This window comes from Lynx canadensis, chromosome C1, assembly GCF_007474595.2.
Source record: "Lynx canadensis isolate LIC74 chromosome C1, mLynCan4.pri.v2, whole genome shotgun sequence".
Lineage (NCBI taxonomy): Eukaryota > Metazoa > Chordata > Mammalia > Carnivora > Felidae > Lynx > Lynx canadensis.
This window is the reverse complement of record NC_044310.1, coordinates 92,159,606-92,184,376: the sequence shown is the minus strand read 5'-3', so window position 1 is coordinate 92,184,376 and position 24,771 is coordinate 92,159,606. Positions and strand designations below refer to the sequence as shown.

General features: G+C 39.3%; 1 protein-coding gene across 3 annotated transcripts in view; it reads right to left on the bottom strand.

Annotated features, from left to right (window-relative positions):
• FAM102B (family with sequence similarity 102 member B) overlaps positions 1–20,666 on the bottom strand; it is a 95,355-nt gene extending 74,689 nt beyond the window's left edge. For 2 of the 3 annotated variants that reach the window (XR_003970789.1, XR_003970790.1), the window contains exon 1: positions 20,469–20,666. Coding sequence is in view for 1 of the 3 variants with exons in the window: in XM_030324728.1 (XP_030180588.1) it covers positions 20,469–20,605 (137 nt within the window). In the remaining 2 variants the exon portion in view is untranslated. The remainder of the gene's footprint in view (positions 1–20,468) is intronic. The other variant, XM_030324728.1, reaches the window with a different exon arrangement.
• Between the last annotated feature and the right edge of the window lie 4,105 nt (positions 20,667–24,771).

Here is a 24,771-nt window from a genome sequence, read left to right as displayed (position 1 = left end):
TTGGGGTAGAAACAAGAACTATAGGAATTGAGTGTGAGGTAAAACTGGAGTGGGACAGTGAGGTAAGATTTCATTCATTCAACAGACAACCACCATTAATTAAGGACACAGTATGTGTAGTAAACATTGCAGGAAAGCAGTGGGTGGACTGTAGGTTGGGACAGGTATGGGCATAAAGGTGATGAGACATTTGACTTAGCTCTTGAAGAATGGTTGGAATGTGAATCAACTGAAAGAATGGTGAAGAGGTGGGCAAAGGAGAGAGTACCAAGGAGACAGAAACCCACACACATTTGGCTAATATAAGCTGAACAGTCTTGGCTAAAATGGGAGACTTGTGAAGAGCAGTATCAGGAAATACTGATAAAAAATCAGAAATCAGAAAGCCCTGTCACACAATCCTGGAGTTAGAAAGGGCTGTGAGAACCGTCTAGGTCACCAATCCTTCTAATGAAGGACAATATCCCTGACAAATGGGCCAGAGACTGAGGTAGCCTATTTACTACTATATTCTTCTAAATGTTAGAGATTACTTTTCTAATATCATATTGGATAGAGACATGCCTTCTTTAACACGTCTCCATTGGTCCTATGTTCTGTCCTCTGATGCACCCAGCATAAGTCTATTCCCTCTTTATGAGATAGTCTTTCAAATGTCTCTCATTTAAGTGATTTGTGACCTTGAACAAATTATGTTGCTTTTTCTGAGGATCAACTTTCTCATTTCTAAAAAAGTGGTGTGACAGAGGCAGGCTGTACCCTGATATCTGTCCTCCCTTTTCTTTACCATAATTGAATCTTTTTCTGAGTACACGGACACCCAAGAAAGAGTATATTTCTCAACCTTTCTTGGGGCTAGGTGTGGCTTTCTGCTTAAGTTCTGGTCAATGGGCTATTTGCAACAGGGACCTCCTCTTCCCCTTTCCTTTTTCCTAGTGGCTAGAATTCGGATGTGGGGTGAACCAACTTAGACCCTGTGGATGAGAACAATACCCTGGGTATGACAGAGCAACAAGATAAAGTCAGGGCCCCTGACAACTTGACAGAGCAGAGCCACCACATCAGCTTGGAATTTGTATGAGAGAAAAACAAACGTCTATATGTTTTAAACCACTTATTATTTTTCAATATACATGTTATAGCATCTAATGTATATCCAAACCCAATAGGAGGCAGCATCTCTATAAAAGGGATTTTATCAGAATTAAATAAAGAATGTAAAATACACACACACATACACACACTCACATACACACTTTTTTTGTTTTAGTATTTGAAGACTATCATTTTCTCTCGAGTCTCACCCTAGTCCCCCATTGTTAACATAATTCAAGATTCCTCAGAATCTTAACAAATTTCTTTGGATCTCACATAGTATCCCTCAAAGGCTGACACCCCAAACTGAACACTAATTTTTTATAAGCCATGTACATAGGACAGCATATACTTCCCTAAATGACTTCCCTATATATTTAATTTGGGGGTCTCTGTGTATTTGTCATCCTTAGCAAAGATATGACAGATGCTTTCTCTAAATATCTGCATTCTCTTGATAAATATTTATGAACTGTTTACTGTGCAAGACTTAGAGATGCAACAGTGAATATCAACTTACTGGTTAAAATGATATTAATAATGTTGTTATAAGGCACAACTATCCAGGAATGAGACTGAATTTTGAGGACTTCGTACTAGAAAACCACACCTTGAAAAAAGAAACATATGTATTAGTACTACGTTTCTTATGTCTGATATACAATAATCTTAGGGCAAACTTAGAGGGGCCAGGTCCAGTGACCTGTTTAGTGGTGTCACATATTGGAACCAGTTTTCTGAGACTAGCATTCAGAAAAAGTCATACTATATATATTTACCTACAATTTTGTTAGAATATAAAAATGAGAAAACATAAAACTTGAAAGGCAGCAAAATTTAGTGATCAAGAGTGTACCCTAGAACCAAACTACCTCCTAGCTCTATTGCTTATTAACTATAACTTCCAGTGCCTCTTTGCAGTTCTGTTTTCTCAGGTATAAGCAAAAGTAACAACAGTAATAATGTAATAATAGTACCTTCCTACTAGGGGTATTTTGAGGATATAAAGGCTTAGAAAAGTTTCTGGCACATGGGAAAAGCACTAAAAAATGTTAGCTATCATTATTACAATATAGCATTGTAATAATGTGAGATATTCTAATAATGTGAATAGATGACCCCATTTCTGGTCAGGGTATAAAGAATTTTGTGACACATACTCAATGGTGAAAAGCGGAAAGCTTTCCTAAGATCAGCAACAAGACAAGGATGTCCACTTTCACCACTTTTATTCAACATAGTACTGAAAGTCCTAGCCATAGCAATGCGGCAAGAAAAAGAAATAAAAGGCATCTAAATTGGTAAGGAAGAAGTAAAATGTCACCATTTGCAGATGACATGATACTTTACATAGAAAATCCTAAAGATTCCACCAAAAACTACTAGAACTGATAAATGAATTCACTAAAGTTGCAGGATATAAAATCAATACACAGAAATCTGTTGCATTTTTATACACTGATAATGAACCAGAAAAGAAATTAAGAAAACAATCACATTTACAATTGTACCCAACAAAATAAAGTACCTAGTAATAAACCTAACTAAGGACTTGTACTTTAAAAAAAATTTTTTTTTTTTTCAACGTTTATTTATTTTTGGGACAGAGAGAGACAGAGCATGAACGGGGGAGGGGCAGAGAGAGAGGGAGACACAGAATCGGAAACAAGCTCCAGGCTCTGAGCCATCAGCCCAGAGCCCGACGCGGGGCTCGAACTCCCGGACCGCGAGATCGTGACCTGGCTGAAGTCGGACGCTTAATCGACTGCGCCACCCAGGCGCCCCATAAGGACTTGTACTTTAAAAGACTTGTACTTTAAAAATTATAAAACACAGATGGAAGAAATTGAAAATGACACAAATGGAAAGATATTCCATGCTCATCGATCAGGAGAAAAAACATTGTTAAAATGTCCCAGCTATACAAAGTAATCTACAGATTTAATGCAATCCCTACCAAAATACCAACAACATTTTTCACAGAACTAGAAAAAATAATCCTAAAATTTGTATGGAACCACAAAATACTGTGAGTAGCCAAAGTAATCTGGAAAGGAAGAACAAAACTGGAGGAATCACAATCCCAGATATCAAGATATACTATAAAGCAGTAGTAATCAAAACAGTATGGTATTGGCACAAAAACAGACAAATCAACGGAACAGAATAGAGGACCCAAAAGTAAACCCATGATTAATTAATTAATGTCAATTAATCTTTGACAGAGACAAGAACATGCAATGGGAAAAAGGTAGACTCTTCAACTAATGGTGTTGGGAAAACTGGACAGCTACATGCAAAAGAATGAAATTGAACTACTTCCTTACATCATACACAAAAATAAACTCAAAATGGATTAAAAACCCAAATGTGAGACCTGAAACCATAAAACTCCTAGAAGAGAGCACAGGCAGTAATTTTCCTGACATCGATTGTAGCAACATTTTTCTAGACATGTCTCCTAAGGCAAAGGAAACAAAACCAAAAATAAACTATTGGCATTACATCAAAATAAAACTTCTTCACAGCAAAGGAAAAAAATCAACCAAACAAAAGACAGTGTACTGAATGGAAGAAGATATTTGCAAATAATGTATCTGATAAGGGGCTAGTATCCAGAATGTATAAATAACTTATACAACTCAATACCCCTTCCCCAAATAATCCAATAAAAATAGGCAGAGGACATGAAAAGACATTTTTCCAAAGAAGACACACAGATGGCCAAGAGACACACGAAAAGATGCTCAGTATCACTTATCAGGGAAATGCAAATCAAAATCACAATGAGAGATCACCTCACATCTGTCAGAATGGCTAAAATAAAAAAACATAAAAAACAAATATTGGTAAGGATATGGATACAAAGGAACCCTAGTGTTTGCATTGCTGGTGAGAATGCAAACTGGTACAGCCACTACAGAAAACAACATAGAGGTTCCTCAAAAAATTAAAAATAGAACTATGTCCAGTTATTGCACTACTGGGTATTTACCCAAAGAATATGAGAACACTAATTCAAAAAGATACATGCACCATTAGGTTTATTGCAGCATTATTTACAATAGCCAAATTACAGAAGAAGCTCAAGGGTCCACTGATTGACAAAAGAAGACGTGGGGGATAAAGATGTGATGAAATGCATAAAGAAGATGTAATATTATTCAGCTATAAAAAAGAATGAAATCATGGATGGTTCTAGAGAGTATAATGTGAAATAAGGGAAATAAGTCAGTGAATGACGAGGAATACTTTATGATTTAACTATGTGGAATTTAAGAAACAAAACGAAGAAAAAAAGACAAAAAAACAGTCTTAACTATAGAGAACATACTGGTGGTTACTAGAGGGGATGTGGGTGGGGGGGACAAGTGAAACAGGTGAAGGGGATGAAGAGTACACTTATACTGAGCACTGAGCTGCCTATAGAATGGATGAATCACTATATTGTACACATAAAACTAACACTGTATGTTAATTGTACTGGAATTAAAAAATAAATTAATTAAAAAAAAACCCTCCGGGATGGGGGGGGGGGGTTGTCCAAGATGTCAGCATAGGAAGATCCCAAACTCACCTCTTCCCACAGAAACATCACATCTATAGCTACATATGGATCATTTCTGATAAAGATCTGAAAACAAGATGAAGTACTCTCCACAACAAAGGAAAAGAGGACCACATCAAGATGGGTAGGAGAGGCAGAGACACAGTCTCACAAAAAACCCCACCCCTGGTGTGGTGACACATAAGAGAGAGGGATCTCACCAGATAGGCACTCTTCTGGAGGTGTCAGGGGTTGGTACTCCACAATGGGCTCTGCAGCCCCTGGAATATGAACCATGAAGACAAGACCCAAAATGTCTGGCTTGTAAAACCAACAGGACTGATGTCTGGGGGTCCCAAAGTGCTGTAGGATACTATGACTCCCCTCTTGGAGAGCTCATGTACCTCCTTACTCACCCTGAGACCCAGTGAAAAACAGCAGTTTGAAAAGAACTGAGGTTTTGTGTGAAGGAGATTCATTTGCTGATCTGGGGGCACTGGGTGGAGGAACGGAAGCTAGTTTAGATGCTTCCTAGATATGAAGGCACTGGCAGAAACCACTGTGGCACTCTTCACATAGACTACTAGCACAGGTGGGTGACCTTAGATATAGAACTGCTTTGCTAGGATGGGTTGGGTAAGCAGTCATGCTTACCTCTCACCTGCTGAGACCAGAGAGCACATACAGTTGTGGAGTTCTCCCACTCCCTAGCTACAGTATGCCAGCACCGGCTGTTCCAACCCCCCGCCCCCCAGCTGGGGCTGGAAAGTGCGAGTAGTTGGGGCATCCTCCTACTCCCAAGCCTAAAGCCTGTGTATGTGCATGGACCAGGCACTCACTCACTTGCTACACTGCTGAATCATATGAATACATGAGGTTAAGACATTTTCCTGTTGCTTTTCTAACACTGGGGAGCATGTCCTACCCCCTAGATTTTCCAGCTCCTTTACTAAAGCCAGGGGCACGTGCAATCCATATAGGGGATGTCTGTTGATTATCTGACACCGCTGGTCAAGAGGACTGGTGTTCCAGAGCTCCATGGGACTGTAACAGTCCAAAAGACAGCTCTTGGCAGGCCATCATGACCTGGGGACTACAAAGACAGCAGACTGAAACACAACTCTAGTCTTCCTGTGAAAAAGGCCTATTTACTTAGCCTGGAGCTTCAGCTCAAGGCATAGGCTTCAGGTTTCCCATACATCTAGAGGTTAACGAGGCCTATCAGGGAATGTAAGCAGGAAAATACCATCCTTGTGCATGCCACTCACCTTGCTACGGCTCAATGAGCCTTCCCAGATTTTTGCAACTGGTGCCCAGGGAATACCTCAAGATCTCCTGGTCTGGAGGCTAATATAGATTATGACTGTGGCTCCATAAGATTGTATATATTTTCAAACTTTAAAAGCTCCTGCCTGAGGGTCTGGCTTCCAGTCTGGAACTAGATGCTAAATGAGATTCCTCCCCTTGGATCACTAACAGGTATTGGCACAACCTCAACATGGGAATATCAAGAATAATAAATCAGGTGGCTTAGACAATCACAAAGGTTTGAGAGATAGTCAAGAGTTAGGGCAAAGTTGAATGACAAGGATTATCACCTACACAAGGCCATTCCTTCGAGACAGAGAGCGAGCTGTGTCACCTAATACACATAAACAGAGAGTCAAGTAAAATAAGGAGTCAAAGAAACATGTTCCAAATAAAAAAACAAGGCAAAATCTCAGAAAAAGGCCTAAATGATACAGGGATAAGTAATGTACCTGATAAAAAAAATTCAGAGTAATCGTCATAAAGACACTCACCAAACTCAGAAGAATGAACACAGTGAGAACTTCAACAAAGAGATAGAAAATATATTTAAAAAGTACCAAACAGAAGTCACAGAGGTGGAGAATACAACAGCTGAACTGAAAAATATACAAGAGGAATTCAACAGTAGACTTGGTGAAGTAGAACTATTGATCAGTGAGGAGGAAGATAAAGCAATGAAACTCACCCAAACAGAAGAGCAAACAGAAATAAGAATTTAAAAAATAAAGATAATTTAAGGAACATCTAGGACAACATCAAGTGGAATAACATTTGAATTTCTGGGGTCTTATAGAGAGAAGAAAGAGAGTAAGGGGCAGAAAACTTACCTGAAGAAATATGGCTGAAAAATTCCCTATCCTAGGAAAGGAAACTGATGTCCAGGTCCAGGATGCCCAGACAGTTCCAAATAAAATGAACCCAAAGATGCTATCAAGACACATTATGATTAAAATGTCAAAAGTTAAAGAGAGAATCTTAAAAGCAGGAAGAGAAAAACAAATTGTTATGTACAAAGGAAACCCCATGAGGCTATCAGCAGAAACTCTGCAGGTCAAAAGGGAGTAGCATAAAGTATCAAAGTGCTGAAAGGAAAAAACTTCAAACCAAGAATACTCTACCCAGCAAGGTTATCATTTAGATTTGAAGGAGAGAGAAAGAGTTTTCCAGACAAGCAAAAGCTATAGAAGTCCATCTCTATTAAAATGGCCTTATAAGAAATATGAAAGAGACTTCTTTAGGCTGAAAAGAAATGGCATTAATTAATAACAAGAAAACATATGAAAGTAAAAATCTCACTGGAAAAGGTAAATATATAGTAAAGGTAGTGGACTAATAACTTATAAGGCTACTAAAAGGCTAAAAGACAAAAGTAGTAAAATTAAAAACTATAATAATTAGCTAAGGGATACATAAAACAAAAAGATGTAAAAAGTGACACCAAAAGCATAAAATGTGTCAGGGGAGAATAAAAAACGTAGAGTTTTGGAATGTGTTCAAATTTAAGTTGCTTTCAACTTAAAGTAGACTGCTATATACATAGAATGATATATGTGAGCCTCATGGTAACCACAAAGCAAGAACTTATAGCAAATACACAAAAGAAAAGGAGGAAGGAATCTAAACACAACACTAAAGAAAGTCATCAAGCCACAAGGGAAAAGAGAAAGAACAAGAAACAAAGAGAGCAACTACAAAAACAACCAGAAAACACTTAACAAAATTGCAACAAGTACATATCTACCAATAATTGCTTTAAATGTAAATTGGACTAAGTTGTCCAATCAAGAGATGTAGATTAGATGAATGGATTAAGAAACAAGACACATCTATATACCACCTACAAGAGACTCACTTTAGAAGGGCACACACAGACTGAAAGCGAAGGGATGAAAAAAGATGTTCCATGCAAATGAAAACAAAAAGAAAGCTGTAGTTATACTCATATTGGACAAAATAGACTTCAGAATCGTCTGTTTAAAGCAAAAATGATTAAGATCACAAACCAGCAAAAAGATACAACATTTATAAATATAAATACACTCAACATAAAAGCACCAAAATATCTAAAGCAAATATTAAAAGACCTAAAGGGCCAATTGATAGCAACATAATAATAATATGGAATTTTAACACCCCAATTACATCAATGGATAGATTACCTACGTAGAAAACCATAAGGAAATATTAGCTTTAAATGACATGTTAGACCAGATGGACTTAATAGATATATACAGAATATTCCATCCAAAAGCATCTGAATACACATTCTTCTCAAGTACCTAGGAAACATTCTCCGGGATCAAATCACATTCTAGGCCACATAACAAATCTCAATAAAGTCAAGAGGACTGAAATAATATCACTCATCTTTCCTGACCACAATGGTATAAAACTAGAAATCACAAGAAGAAAACTGGAACAACTACAGGTACATGGAGATTAAACAACATATTACTGAACAACTACTAAGTCACTGAAGAAATCAAAGGAGAAATAACAAAATATCTAAAAACTAATGAAAGCAGAAATATAACATACCAAAATCTGTGTGATACAGTAAAAGAGGTTCTAAGAGACAAATTTCATAGCAATACCTCAAGAAATAAGAGAAATATCAAATAAACACTTTAACTTTACACCTAAAGAAACAAGACAAAGAAGAACACATGAAGCCCAAAGTTAGGAGAAAGAAGGAAATAATAAAGATCAGAGTGGATAAATAACAGAGAGACTTAAAAAGACAAATGGTCAATGAAACTAAGAGCTGGTTCTTTGAAAAGGTAAATAAAATTGACAAACCTTTTAGCTAGATTCCCCAAGAGAAAAAGAAAGATGGCTCAAATAAATTCAGAAATTAAAAGGGAGAAGTTACAACTTCTCAGAAATATGAAGGATCACAAAAGGATACTAAGAACAATTATATGACAACAAATTGGACAGCGCAGAAGAAATGGATAAATTCCTAGAAGTTTACAATCTTCCAAGACTGAATCATGAAGAAATAGAAACTCTGAACATACTGATTACTACTAAAGAGATCAAATCAATAATCAAAAATCTCTCAACAAACAGAAGTCCAGGACCAGATGGTTTCACTGGTGAATTCTACCAAAAATTCAAAGATTGAATACCTATCTTTCCCAGACTCTTTAAACACTAGTTTTTAAAAGTTTATTTATTTTTGGAGAAGGGCGGGGGGAGAGCACGCAAGCAGGGGAAGGGCAGAGAGAGGGAGAGAGAGAATCCCAAGCAGGCTTCTTGCTATCAGCAAGGAACCCAATGCGGGGCTTGATCCCATGAACCATGAGATCATGACCTGAGCTGAAATCAAGAGTGGGATGCTTAACCAACTGAGCCACTCAGGCGCCCCCTTCCCAAACTCTTAAAAACAAAACAAACAAAAAACACTGAAGAGGGAAAGCTCCTAAACTCATTTTATGAGGCCAGCACTACCCTGATCAAAATGACATAATGATACTGCACACAAAAATAGAATTATAGGCCAATATTACTGATGATCATAGCTGCACTATACTCACAAAATACTAGCAAACTGAATTCAACAATACATTAAACGGATCATATACCAAGATCAAATAAATGGGATTTATTTCAGGGATGCATGGATGGTTAAATACCTGTAAATCAATCAACATTATGTACCACATTAACAAAATAAAAGATAAAAAGCATACAATCATCTCAATAAATGCAGAAAAAGCATTTGACAAAATGCAACATTCACTCAAGATAAAAACTCTCAACAAATTGGGTATAAAGGGAAAGTACCTCAACATAATAAAAACTGACAAAATCACAGCTGTCATACTAAACAGTGAAAATCTAAAAGCTTTTCCTTTAGGATCAGGAACAAGACAAGGATGCCCACTATCCCTACTTTTATTCAACACAGCATTGGAAGGCTTAGCCACAAAAATTATGCAAGAAAATGAAATAAAAGGCATATAATTTGGAAATGAAGTTAAATTGTCACATTTGCAGATGACACTATTTGCGGATGACATGATACTACATATAGAAAGCATTAAAGATTGTACCAAAAGACAGTACTAATAAACGAATTCAGTAAAGCTGCAGGATGCAAAATCAATACACAAAAATCTGTTGCATTTCCATACACCAACAACAAAGTAGCAGAAAGAGAAATCAAGAGAATAATCCCATTTACAATTCTATAAAAAAGAATAAAATAGGGGTGCCTAGCTAGCTCAGTTAGTTGAGTGTACAACTCTTGATTTCAGCTCAGGTCATGATCCCAGGGTTGTGGGATGGAGCCCCACGCTGGACTCCATGCTGAGCGTGGGGCTTTCTTGGGATTCTCCTTCTTTCTCCCTCTCTGCTGCCCCCATCCCCCTTTATGCTCTCTCTCTCTCCCTCTCTCAAAAAAATAAATTTTAGGAAAAAGAGTAAGTTACCTAGAAATAAATTTAACCAAGAAGCAAGAGACCTAAAAACTGAAAAGTATAAGACATTGATGAAAGAAACTGAAGATGACATAAAAAAGTGTAAAGATATTCTAGGCTCATGGACTAGATTAATATTGTTTAAATTAAAAAAATTTTTTTTACATTTATTTTATTATTTTTGAGAGAGTGAGACAGAGTGCAAGTGGGGAGGAACAGAGAGAGTAGGAGACACAGAATCTGAAGCAGCCTCCAGGCTCTGAGCAAGCAGTCAGTACAGAGCCTGATGCGGGGCTCAAATCCACAAACTGTGAGATCATGACCTGAGCTGAAGTTGGATGCTTAACTGAGCCACCCAGGCACCTCTGGATTAATACTGTTTAAACGTCCATACTACTCAAAGCAATCTACAGATTCAATGTAATCCCTATTAAATCCCAAATACATTTTTCACAGAACTGAAACCAATAATTCTAAAATTTGTATGGAACCACAAAAGATCCTGAATAGCAAAAATAACATTGACAAAGAAGAACAAAGCCAAAGGTATCACACTACTTGATTTCAAACTATACTACAAAGCTATGGTAATCAGAACACTATGACACTGACATAAAACTGACACACAGATGAGTGAAAAAGAATAGAGAGCCCAGAAATAAACCCATGCATATATATTCAATTAATTTAGAACAAAGGAGGACTACCTAGATGGTTCAGTCAGTTAAGCGTCTTGACTTTGGTTCAGGTCATGATCTCCCGGTTTGTGAGTTCAAGCCCCATATTGGGCTCTGCGCTGACAGTGCAGAGCCTGCTTGGGATTCTCTCTCCCTCTCTCCCTGTCCCTCCCCCAAATGCACTCTCTAAATAAATAAATAAAAAATATTAGGACAAAGGAGGCAAGAATATACAATGGGGAAAGGACAGTCACTTCAATAAATGGTGTTTGGAAAACTGGACAGCCACCTGCAAAAAAAATGAACTGAACCACTATCTTATACCATACATAAAAATCAACTCAAAATGGACTAAAGACTTGAATGTTAAACCTGAAATCATAAAACTCCTAGAAGAAAACATAAGTGGTAAACTTTTTAACATTGGTCCAAGTGATGTTATTTGATTTGACTCCAAAAGCAAAGAAACAAAGCAAAAATAAACAAATGGGACAATCTTAACTAAAAAGCTTCTGCACAGCAAAGGAAACCAACAAAATGAAAATGCAACCTACTGAATGGGAAAAGATATTTGCAAATCATATATCCAATAAGGAGATTAATATCCCATATATAAAGGATTCATACAACTCAATAATAAATAGACAAACAATCAAATTAAAAATAGACAGAGAGGGGTGCCTGGGTGGCTCAGTTGATTAAGTGTTCGACTTTGGCTCAGGTCATGATCTCACGGTTCATTATTTCAAGCCCCATATCAGGCTCTCTGCTGTTAGCACAGAGCTGGCTTAGATCCTCTGTCCCCCTCTCTCTCTCTCTGCCCCTCCCTATGCTCTCTCTCTCTCAAAAATAAATAAACATTAAAATTTTTTTAAAGATTAAAAAATAGGCACATATTTCATTTAATCATGGCTGAGTAATATTCCTGTGTGTGTGTGTGTGTGTGTGTGGAGACACACATCTTTTTTTATCCATTCATCAGTCAGTGGACACTTGGGCTGTTTCCATAATTTGGCTATTATAGACAATGCTGCTATAAACATCAGGGTGCACGTACCCCTTTGAATTGGTATTTTTGTATTCCTTGGGTAAATACCTGATAGTTCAACTGCTGGATCATAGGGTAGTTCTGTTTTTAATTTTTTGAGGAACCTCCATACTGTTTCCACAATGGCCATACCTGTTTGCATTCCCACCAACAGTGCAAGAAGGTTCCCCATTCACCACATCCTCACCACCACCTGTTGTTTCTTGTGTTGTTGATTTTAGCCATTCTTATAGGTGTGTGGTGATATCTTATTGTAGTTTTGATTTGTATATCCCTGATGATTAGTGATGTTGAGCATCTTTTCATGTGTCTGTTAGCCATCTGCATGTCTTCTTTGGAGAAATGTCTGTTCATGTCTTCTGCCCATTTTTTAATTGGATTATTTGTCTTTAGGGGGTTGAGTTTCATAAGTTCTTTATATATTCTGGACACTAGCCCTTCATCAGATATGTCATTTGCATATATCTTCTCCCATTCTGTAGGCTGCCTTTTAGTCTTGCTGATTGTTTCCTTCGCTGTGCAGAAGCTTTTTATCTTGATGAAGTCCCAATAGTTTATTTTTGCTTTTGTTTCCTTTGCTTCAAGAGACATATCTACAATGAAATCTTGTCATTTGTGAGGACATGGATGGAGCTAGAGAGTATTGTGCTAAGCAAAATAAGTCAGAGAAAGACAAATTACCATATGATTTCACTCATATGTGTAATTTAAGAAACAAAATAAATGAGCAAAGAGAAAAAGAAAAGAGAGGCAAACCAAGAACAGACTTAATACAGAGAACCAACTGATGGTTACCAGAGGGAAGGTGGATGGGGGGATGTGTTTAATAGGTGATGGGGATTAAGAAGCACACTTGTTTTGATAAGCACCAAGTGTTGTATGGAAGTGCAGAATCACTTTGTTGTATACCTGAAACCAATAATACACTATATGTTATCTAATTGGAATTCAAATAAAAACTAAAAAAAAATAGGCAGAGGATTTAAATAGATGTTTTTCTAAAGAAGACATACAGATAGCTAACAGGCACATGAAAAGATGCTCAACATCACGAATCATCAGGGAAATGCAAATCAAAACCACAACGAAATACGTTACACCTTTAAGAATAACTATTATCAAAAAGACAAGAAATAACAAGTATTAGGGAGGATGTGAAGAAAAGGGAACCCTACTGGTGGGAACGTAAATTGGTGCGGCCACTATGGAAATCAGTATGGAGATTCCTCAAAAAATTAAAAATAGAGCTACCATATGATCCAGCAATTTCACTACTGGCTATCTATCTGAAGAAAAAAATATTAATTCAAAAAGATATACTCACCCTATGTTCACTACAGCATTATTTACTATAGCCAAGATAATAGAAACATGTGTCTATTGATGTGTCCATTGATGGCTGAATGGATAAAGATATGGTATACATATATAATGGAATATTATTCAGTCATAAAGAAGAATGATTTCTTGCCATTTTGTGGCAATGGCACAATGGATGGATCTTGTATTATAATAAAAGAAATAAATCTGACAAAGAAAGACAAATACTGTATGATTTAACTTACATATTGAAACTAAAAAACAAAACAAGGGGCACCTGGGTGGCTTAGTTGGTTGTGCATCCAACTTCAGCTCAGGTCATGATCTCATGGTTTGTGGGGTCTAGCCTTGTGTCGGGCTCTATGCTGACAGCTCAGAGCCTGGAACCTGCTTCGGATTCTATGTATCCCTCTCTCTCTGCCCCTCCCCTGCTCACGCTCTGTCTCTGTCTCTCAAAAATAAATGAAAATGGTAAAAAAAATTTTTTTTTAAATAAAACCCAGACTCATAGATATAGGGAACAGACTGGTGGTTGTTAGAGAGAAAGGGTTGGGAGGATGCGAAATGAGTGAAAGGTATTCAGAAGTACAAACTTCCAGTTATAAAATAAATAAATCATGGGGATGTAGTATACAGCATGGGAAATATAGTCAATAATAGAGTATTAACTTTGTAAGGTGACAAATGGTAATTAGACTTATTGTGGTGACCACTTTGCAATGTATACAAATGTCAAATCCCTATGTGGTACACCTGAAACTAATATGATATATATGTGAATTATATATGAAAAAATAGAATTCTGTGCCATATGGCCAAACAGCATTTCTAATACTGGTTATTTTTCATATTTGCTAATCATTAGTATTTTTTACCTTAAAAAGTCAACTTAATGTACTGAAGGGCAAGTTGATAATTCATCAAGGGCATTAGAAATCTGCATTCCCTTTGATTCAGTAATTCCATTTCTAAGTATTAGTCCTAAAAAATAATGATGGATGTGCACAAAATTTGGTTTTAATGATGCTCACTGTAGTGTGTTCATAAAAGTATTAATTAAAAAGATAGCAGAGAGGGGCAGCTGGGTGGCTCAGTCGGTTAAGCACCTGACTCTTGGTTTCAGCTCAGGTAATGATCTCACGGTTTGTGGTTTCGAGCCCCATAAGGGGCTCTGTGCTAATGGTGCGGAGCCTGCCTGGGATTTTCTCTCTGCGCCCCTCACCCCTCCCCACCCCGCCCCACTCCTGGGCACTCTCTCAAGATAAATAAATAAACTTAAAAAAAAAAAAAGGTAGCATAGAATAAAGACTATTTCAAAAGAGGCATGGTTCAATTAACCATGGAGATCCATACAATGGAATGAATGATATACAACGTATTAAAAAATATTTTATAATTGAATATGTAATGATATGGGAAGATACATTAAGGGAAAAACATATTAAGTACATTATGATACTATTTTGGATTTTAAAAAAGTATGTGATGTGATGTGATCTGTGGGTGTGTATCAATAAAGACTCCCATGTTATATACCAAAATATAATAGCAATACTTTCTAGTTGGTCCTTTATATGCAACTTCTGTTCTTTCTTTCTGCTTTTCTATTTCCTAAATTTTTAAAAAATTTTTTTAAATGTTTGTTTATTTTTTTAGAGGGAGACAGAATCCAAAGCAGGTTCTGTACTGTCGTTGCAAAACCCCATGTGGGGCTTGAATCCACAAACCCAACCATGAGATCACGACCTGAGCTGAAGTCGGACATTCAACCTACTGAGCCACCCAGGCACCCGTCTATTTTCTAAATTTTTCATAAGAATCTCTCACTTTTGCAATATGGAAAAAAATTACTAAAAATAAGTATACAATGCAGTGAACTAAAATCTTGAAAACAAGAAGACATACTCTGGCCAAAGAGAAGAAATCCCTTCAGCTTGTTTACAGAGTAAAAGATCCAACACACAGATGTGCTCATTAGCTTCCCAGACACTCCCTGAATTCACATGGTTTTTGCCACAGGCTCATGTGAAACTTAGAGAAGTATTTAGCGATGAGCACAGAAAAAGCTGAACAAAATATGGCAAACTTGGGAATCCTAAAAATGCAGGAAAATTTTCTTCTTATTCCTTTATTAAAGCAGACCAGAAATGAAACTTGTTCTCACAGTCTTAAGAAACCTCAAGGGATTTAAATGCTTTTACAAAGGAAGCATGCTCTTAAAAGATTTAAATAATGTAATTTTCTGTCTTTTTGAAAGGTTCAAAAATATTTTATTAGGCAATAATTGGGTTTCAGTTTATTAGATTACTGTAATCATACAAAGTGTTATCTGAATGTTTTATTTATTATGATATGTAAAATCTGACAATTTTAATAACATTTATCACAAATAAACACATTCTGGTCTTTATATTATTTCTAACCCCTTCACTAAGCACACTTTCCCAGGAGAAACTGGATCCTTCTAAAATTAATTTTCACTACTAATCTTTAAAAAGGCAAAACAGTGTAAGGAAATTCTAGATGAAAAGTTTAGTAAGCAGCCTTATTTGCAGTAGAACAGAACCTAAGAAATCTACAATAAATTTCTCTAAGTGCTTATCAGGCTCACTGTCACCTCAATGTTGTGTGTTAAACATAAAACCTACCTCTTCATATCCTCCCCCCACAGTATTCTATCAACAAATACACCTCAAATACACCACGATACACCTCAACAAAACAAAATGAAACAAAGATTCTTCTGGACTTCTTTGTCATGTCATAAGGGCATTTGTCATAGCATTATCATTTTATCAGTTACTTATATAGAACAACCTCCAAGTTCAGGTTCTTATTAGCTCCTTCCTGGGTTATTTTAACAGACTCCTACTTTGTCTCCCCACTTCTAGTCTATCCCCACTTGAATCTGACAAACATCAGCCCGCTAGCCATCTTCAATACCATTTTAATCACATTACACCTTAGTGCAAGAATCTCAAATTGACTTTTATCCAATGAGCAGTGGAAAGCAAACTCTTTGTAATGGTTTCAAAGTCTTTATCTTTGCTTCTGTTCGGTGTGAACTCTCTCTGCAATCAAGCTGATCTGTCACCAGCTCCTACTGATAACCTGCTCAAGCTGCCCTCTCACCCTCACTTCCTTGTCAATGCAAATTCATCCTCCTGGCATGCTCAGCTGAAAAGCCAATATGGTTTTCAGTAACCATTTCAGCTGCAAATAAATCCTCTACTTACAGAATTTCAACAACACTCATATACTGTCTCACCCATTGATTAGCCACTAAATCATACTGTCTCCTACTGGTGAGTAATTATACATCTATGATCTAATTTCATTAAGTAGAGCTAATTCATTTATGGGCATTTTTATTTGTTGTCCTTCTCAGAGCCCCTGATACACAGTTAGAAACCTGGTAAATGCTCAATTAATATTTGGTGAGCAATGAAAGATCTGCATCTTTAATTTCTACATAAAGCTAAATATATTTATAATTTGATATGTACCTCTAAGGCTTTTCTCTAAAAAAATGAATTATTATTTTATGTACATTCATGCATCAGGGGTCTCCAAGAATATCCCCAGGTTGAGTGATCCACTGGGAAGACTCATAAGACTCAGCATATAGTCATGCTCATTTCTAAGATTTATTATAGTGAAAGGACACAAAGCAGAATCAGTAAAGGGAAAAGGTTCATGGACCAAAGTCCTTGGAAACCATGGGCAAGTTTCTAAGTCTTCCCAGTGGAGTCACCCAGAACACAGTTTCTCTGGTATCAAACTGTGGCAACACCTGTCGTCTACCAAGGAAGCTCATTTGGTGACTGGTCATATAGCCACCCTTCCCCTGGCACAGACCAAAATTCCAGACTCCTAGAAAGTATTCAGCATAAATCACATTGTTTGTAGTCTAGGCACAGTGAGACACTCTAAAGTTTTACATCAGTGTAGGGAACTGATGACCATTCAAGTTCCCTGATGCCAGCAAAAACATTGTAAGCAGGTCTTTTTAAGAAATTAGTCTTGGGCCTGCTATGTTAACCCTTTTCTATGAAGTTAATTTCATATATTTTTAAAAAATGTTTATTTATTTTTGAGAGAGTGAGACAGAGCGTGAACAGGGGAGGGCCAGAGAGAGGGAGACACAGAATTGGAAGTAGACTCCAGGCTCTGAGCTGTCAGCACAGAGCCCAATCAGGGCTCGAACTCAGGAACTATGAATCATGACCTGAGCTGAAGTTGGATGCCCAACCGACTGAGCCACCCAGGTGCCCCAATTTCATATTTTTTTATGCGAGAAATGTTATAGTGTTAGCCATATGTGATTTATAGGAGGCACATAAAGTTATTTAAAAAAATTAAATTCTAGCATTTAATTACAGATGCAATGCCTAGCCTGGTACCCAATAATTAAAAATTAGGTAATTCAAAAATCACATCCTTTAGATATTTCAGGTTTTTTTCTCCCCTTGTAGAATAAGGTACATTTTTCAATTTTTTTTAATGTTTATTTATTTTTGAGAGAGACAGAGCATGAGTGGGGGAAGGGCAGAGAGATAGAGGGAGACACAGAATCTGAAGTAGGCTCCAGGCTCTGAGCTGTCAGCACAGAGCCTGATGCGGGGCTTGAACTCACAGACCGCGAAATCATGACCTGAGCCAAAGTCCGACACTTAACTATTTGAGCCACCCAGGCGCCCCTAAAGTATCGTTTTCAAACCAACACTTTTGTAATTGTCAGGATAAAGGAGTTAAGTATCAACATCTAAAGGAAGCAAACCCTCTCAGACAAGCTCCTCGTCTTCTCTTTAAATGTCAATTGGGTGCTAGAGCACTGTGATATCTGTTTTTGGTACATCAACTTACTAAATCCTCACAACAACCCCATATGCCAGTGATGGTTTCTATTTTGTAGATGCAATCTTTGAGAGGCTGAGTAACCTACCCAGGTTTACCACGGTGGAGTCAGGATTTAGGCTCAGATCTGCCTTATCCTAAATCCTTGCTCTTTGCTTTACACAAACTACCTCTCCCTAACAAGGCACAGGCTCCTTATGAATCATTTCCCTCCAAACTACAGGGGTTTTTATTTGGCCACATAGAGCACTATTCTCAACCCTACTGATTTTCATTAAGGTCACATTTTTGTTGGAAGAGAAGGGGGTAAATTTAACCCAGGATACTCTGCTTTTTCCTTTCCAACTCTTGCAAATTAGAAATCAAATTATACCCCTTGCTTGTTAAAACCATTAGGAAGCTCCCTACTCAGCACAGCACACTTTTCTCCTTCATCTGGCATCAATCTGAAATCAGACAGACCCATATCAAGATCTTGGCATTTCACTTACCACATGTGAATGCCTTGGGAAAATTAACCTGAGTCTCGGTTTATTCATTCATAAAATGTGAATCCCTACCTCACAGGTTTTCTGTGAGAATGAAATAAGGTAATAAGCTTAAAGGACCCAATTTACATGTATTCGCTGAATAAATGATTACCTGCAACACTGAAATAATGGATTTGTCAGTAGCAAGCCAAATCAATAATCTGAGGGAGGAAAGAGTTAAGAGAGAAGTAGTACCCTGACCACCAGGTGTCATCACTGGCCCAGAAGAGCTGGTCTAACAGCCATTAGTGGGGCATGTGACCCTGCAGCAAACAGGGTAAGATCCAGGATAAGACAGTCATTTGTACCTACAGGACATTCAAGAATTGGCTTTGGTTTTTCAACACTTTAGGAGCTGGTACAATAGTTGGTGCACCATTTTAAGTTACACTGTTCTCCTACCAGTGTGTTAAAATGATTGCAGTGTAATTAATTAGCTGAATAGCCACAAAAGATTTGTCATCACAGTTTAATTTTTAAAAGTATCCTTGGCTAACTGTTTTTTTAATTCTGAGAGTCAATAATGTTTTATAAATCCTTGGCTTTGGCCAACTAGCCATTACATTTTCTGGCTTCTACAGGCTTCAGTGTTGCCACTGTAGACAATCTTCTGGCCCCAATTTCACAACCTATTTATCTTATTCTCTTTACATTAATAGGGATGACAGATCAAAAGAAAGCAGAATATTTTTTAGGGTAAAAATAAAGTTCATGAACAGTAAATTTAGGCAAAATAAGTATTAATTGTTAATCTCTTTTCTTGATCTCAGGAACTTAAAAGTTCATTTTAAAAAATTATGTAAATTTCCTATTTTCTTAAAGAACACTTACCTTAGGGTAAATCTGTCAACCTACCCAATAGACCTTAAATTACTTAAGGAACACTATCACCTTGACTTCAGTCCGCAATCTGCCAACGACTCTCCCTGAGAGTGCCTTGGGGTTCATTTCAAAATGAGCGCAGGTCTGGGCTCTCCTTCTGGTTCCAAGTCCTTTACACTGAGAGCCACTAGTGGCCACCTCAAGGCTGGTAATTCAGTGAGTGTTGAGCGCGTAACTGGAGACGCAGCTCTCCGATGAGGCATAGACTGTTGTCTCATCTGCCAGGGAACACTTGACTGAAGTCAAGACAAGCCTGATCAGGCCTACCCTGGCCACATCCTGGGCTTCTGAGTACACCCCCCCCCCCCACTAAGAAACAAAAGACAAGGAGTTAATGCTAAGCACAGGTTTCTGTTCAGAGCGAGGGCTCTTGGAACGCAAGCGGTTTGGGTTATTTTTGTTTCTGTTTCAATAACAGTTCAATTTCCACTTTGCATTTCACAAATACGTAAATGTCTTAAGAGAAACCAGAAGCATTCTCTCCCTTCTGGCCACTGCACCCATTCCTAGAGAATTTAGGAGGGAAGAGTAGATACCAGGAACCATCTGGAATCAGGAGAGCAGGAGCCAAGCCCAGCTGGGATGGACCCATTTGCGAAGCACTTTGTGCAGATCAATAAACTCCTGACTGATTTCAGACTGGGTCCCTAGAGGACGAGGAGCTCACGAGGCTGGCTTTCCCCCTGAAGTAAACGGGCCAAGGAAAGACAAGCTGCCCATGAAACAAACCCCTTCGGGGCAGGCGGAACGGCTCGGGAGGCGCCGAGGGCGAGTTACCTGGGGGACTCCGCGGTGAAGCTGCCGCCGTCCAGCAGCCGCATCTTGCAGAAGAGGACCCCATTGACGAAGGGCACCGAGGAGAGCTCCTCGAGCTCAAAGTCCACCTTAAACTTAAACTTCTTCTTCTTCATCATCGTGAGAGCCAGACGCCGGCGAGCGGGATGCGGGGGCGGCCCCAAGGGGCGCGCGGGCCGGCGCCGCCGCCTCAGCTCGCCGGAGACCCGGGTCCGCGCAGCCCCAGGGCCAGAGCCAGGGCCGCGAGCTGCGCGCGGGGGCGCGGCCGGGGGGCGCCGCGGGCAGGCTGGAGCCGGGGCAGGGGCCGCCGCCGCCTCCGCCGCCGCCTCTCGCGGCAGCCCGGGCCGGAGCGCGGCGGCGCGGACCCCGCCCGCCCGCGAGGAGCGGTCGTGCTGCAGCTCGCCTGGGCGGTGGGCGCCTTTTCGGTGTGCAGCTCGCCGCCGCCGCCGCGCGTCTGAGAGCCCAGAGAGGCGAAGACTTGAAGACTGCCGTTGCCGCCGCCGCCTCAGCGCCAACCGGGCCAGAGGCGCCCCCAGCGGCGGCGGCCAGCAGCGCACCGCGGGCGGAAGCGGGAGGGCGGGCGAGGAAATTCGGGGCGGGCGGGCGCTTCGCCGGGAAATTGACCCACGACGGCAGTTAGAGCGTCACGCCTCTCTGGGGTTAAAAAAAGACAAAACCCAACCAAAATGGAGCTTCCTTCTACAGCTTCCCCCCAGCCTTCTTTCAGTTTTTGCTTCGCCTCCTTTCTCCCTTCCCCCTCCAGTGATTTTTTTCCACCCCTCTTGAGTTTGAGAGTCATGGGTTAATAGGGTTAATCAGAATCTCCACGACGTTACTTTCGTCAAATTGAAATCCTATAACTAAGATTTCCTTTACGTATTCTGAAGTCAAGAGGCTTCTAATATTAGGACGAGGTAGGAAAAAGGAAAGGGATTAAAATGTGTGGAGGGCCTACCAAGTGCCCAGGCACTCAACTGCTGTGGACACATTTTCTCCTTTATGTGTATGTATGTATGTATGTATGTGAAGTTATTTATTTATTTTTGAGAGAGAGAGAGAGAGAGAGAGAGAGAGAGAGACAGAGAACACAAGGGGGGTGGGGGGCGGGGGGGGGGACGGGTGGAGGAAGAGGGAGAGACACAGAATCAGAAGCAGGCTCCAGGCTCCAAGCTGTCAGCACAGCCAGACATGGGGCTGGAACTCAGGAACTGTTAGATCATGACGTTAGGGGAAGTCAGACGCTCAACCAACTGAGCCACCCAGGTGCCCTGTCTTATTTATACTTTAATTCCTATCCCTAGAATAAAAGACTATAGGAAGGGTTAAAAGAATACCTTCCCTTTTAAATTGTGGCTGTTGATAACAAAGAACTGAAAAGCCTGAAAATAAAGCCTCCTTAGATGCATAGCAATTACCTTCTTTCCATAGGCATGCATATGTTATTACAATATATTTGCCTACTTGGATACATAAAGTTAGTGTTTTCAAACTGAATTGTCCTTTCAACTCAAATATTCCCTCCCACTAATCTCTGAAAGCTGTAATTGAAGAGCTTCTCATTCTCAGTTCACTCTTTTATTCATGCATTCATTTATATAAAATAGTTTTTAATTTCCTAAAATGTCAGTCATTGGCTAGACCCAGTGATCAAAAAAACCAAAAGCCTGCCCTCAAGAATTTTACAACTTAGTGAGAGACATATATAAAGAAGTCATTAAAAACTAAATCTAGCATCAAGTTGTGTTTGTTCAGAATGAAGAAGCAATTTGTCTAGAACTCAGAAGAGGAAACAATTAAGTGAAGTTGACACTTTCTGGATAAGATGAATAGGATTTTCCCGTGTTCAGGGTGGAAGAAATAGAAGACCCAGAGGCAGAGTACAGGAGTTTGGGGCTGGGGGTTTGGTAGTGGATAAAGTTGGCTGCCCAACAGGACAGGGAGGAAAGGCAGTGGGAAGAGTTAAGGGGACTTTGGGGTATGTAATTTGGACAATTAGATGCATGTTAATTCCATTGGTTGAGTTTTGGAAGCAGGAGGAGGGCAGGCTGGGAATGGAAGAGATAATGAGTCTTTATTTGAATTGCCTGTGAGATATACAGGGTGAGGAGGGCGGCCTTAGCTCAGGTGAAAGGTTAAGATTGAAAACATGTGGAATTTAGAGTATTTTCTCTGATGGCTGAAGCCCCAGAGGTGGATAAAAATGAGTTACTTTGAACAACATTTCATGGGTAGATGGGAGAAGAGGAGCCTATGAAGGTGCCTGAGACAGTCAAAGAAAGAGGAGATCAAGAGAGATGACCTGAAAACCAAAGGTTTTAATCATTTGAAATTTATAGTTATTAAGACCTGTGTGCCAGGCACTATGCTCAGTACTAGAGATAGGAATGAACAAGACAAACAGGGGCTTATAAATGAATGGAGGGTAGCATAGATATGCAAACAGAACATTGAGAGAGAGAGAGAGAGAGAGAGAGAGCGCGCGCGCGTGCGCGCGCGCCATGGTCCCTGGAGAACAGAGGAGGGAGTTTCCAGAAAGCCTGCAGAGCATTCCTGGAGGATTTAGACTAAAAAGAATCTATTTGAAGGTCTAGGAGGTCATTGGTACCACTGGCAAGAGAAGTCCCCTTAAAAGGTGGTGGCCAATTAAGATTCAAATGGTCCGGGAAGTAAATTAAAGGTAGTAATGAGAACTGGGTGACTAAAATTTTTTTATGATTTTTGTCAGTGAATGAGAAGAGATAGGACAGTAGGTAGAGGAGGAGGCTTCAGGCTTTTTCAATAACATTTGGGTACTATCTAAGATTTGTTGAGAGCCTGTTATATACCAAGCACCTTAATAGGCCCTAGAGATCTGAGTTGCTGTCCCAGTTTTATATGCTACAGTCTACCAGAGGACACAGGTAAGTCCCCAGGCAGTTGCAGTATGATGTAACTTCGAGTTCTATCTATATGTGCTGGTAAATACAGGTTTCCTTGGGAACACATAATAACCTCTAACTCTTATGGAAGAGTTTCTGGGGTAAGTGACATTTACGCTGATGTCTGAATGATGAGAGTGGGGGGTAGGGAGCAGTTTCCAGGAAGAAGGTACTGCATGTGCAAAGGCTCAGAGGAAGAGAGACCATGTTGCAAGAGGAACTGAAAGTAGTTTAGTCTGGCCACAACTTAGAGTGGGGTGTGGTGACAAGGATATAATAGCCAGCCTTAGACATTTTAACACAGAGGAATGATATATTTTGATTTGCATTTTATAAAGACCTTCAGCTGGAGGAGGGAGAGAATTAGTAGCACTCTCTTTTTGATCCATGGTGTGATTATTAAACACCTTTTATGAATCAAAGTCCAGGCAAGAAACAGATATCACACTCAAAATTTTTACATGAGGAAAGTTTAACAAAAGGACTCTTTACTGAGGGCAGGGTAAGAGACCCACAGTTTGGTGGGGAGTTGAAATGAGGGGGGATAAATATCCTGACCTCTCTCACTTCCTGCCTCTGAGCTCCTGCTGGTACCTCCCATGATCCAAAGGCAGAGGGCAAAGGAACCTGGAAGATGCAGTTCATAGAGGATGGCCTTCTGGAACCCAGAGTAAGGCCCAGAGGGGTAGAGAGAAGTTAAAGGTAAGGAGACAGAAAGCCAGCAGCCCATACCTGATTCAGTCAGGTTCACCATCAGGACCTGAAACCACTCTACATATTTCAAAAAACAAAACTATATCAGGCAATTCAGTGCTTCAAACCCTTGAAAGGGCTGGAGGAATGGAAGTCAACAGACTATTGAATTCAAGGTCACATCATTTATAGTAAACATTACTAGTGTTCACTAATATCTGATTCTCCTTTGTTGCCTGGGCCTATGGAAGATTACCTTTCCTGATCCTCTTGCAGTTAGGTGGGGCCACATGACTAGCTCTAGCCAATCAAATGTGAGAAGTAATGTGTCACTTCAAGAATGAGGCAGTGAAAAGCCTTTGAAAAGTTTTCTAGACGTTCTCTTCCTTGCCACAATAGTCATAGAGGAAATATTGGGTTAAAATGTAGTAGCCACAAGATCGAAGCAGCCCAGACCACTGAGTCAGCACATGAAGAACAACTAACCACACCCATAGTAAAGTTCTGCCCCCCAAGTTTTGTTGAGATATAATTAACATATAACATTAGATTAGTCCAAGATGTACAATATAATGATGTGATATAGGTATATATTATGAAGTGATTACCTTAAGTTTAGTTAATATCAATCACCTCACATAGTTACAAATTTGTTTTCTTGTGATGAGAACTTC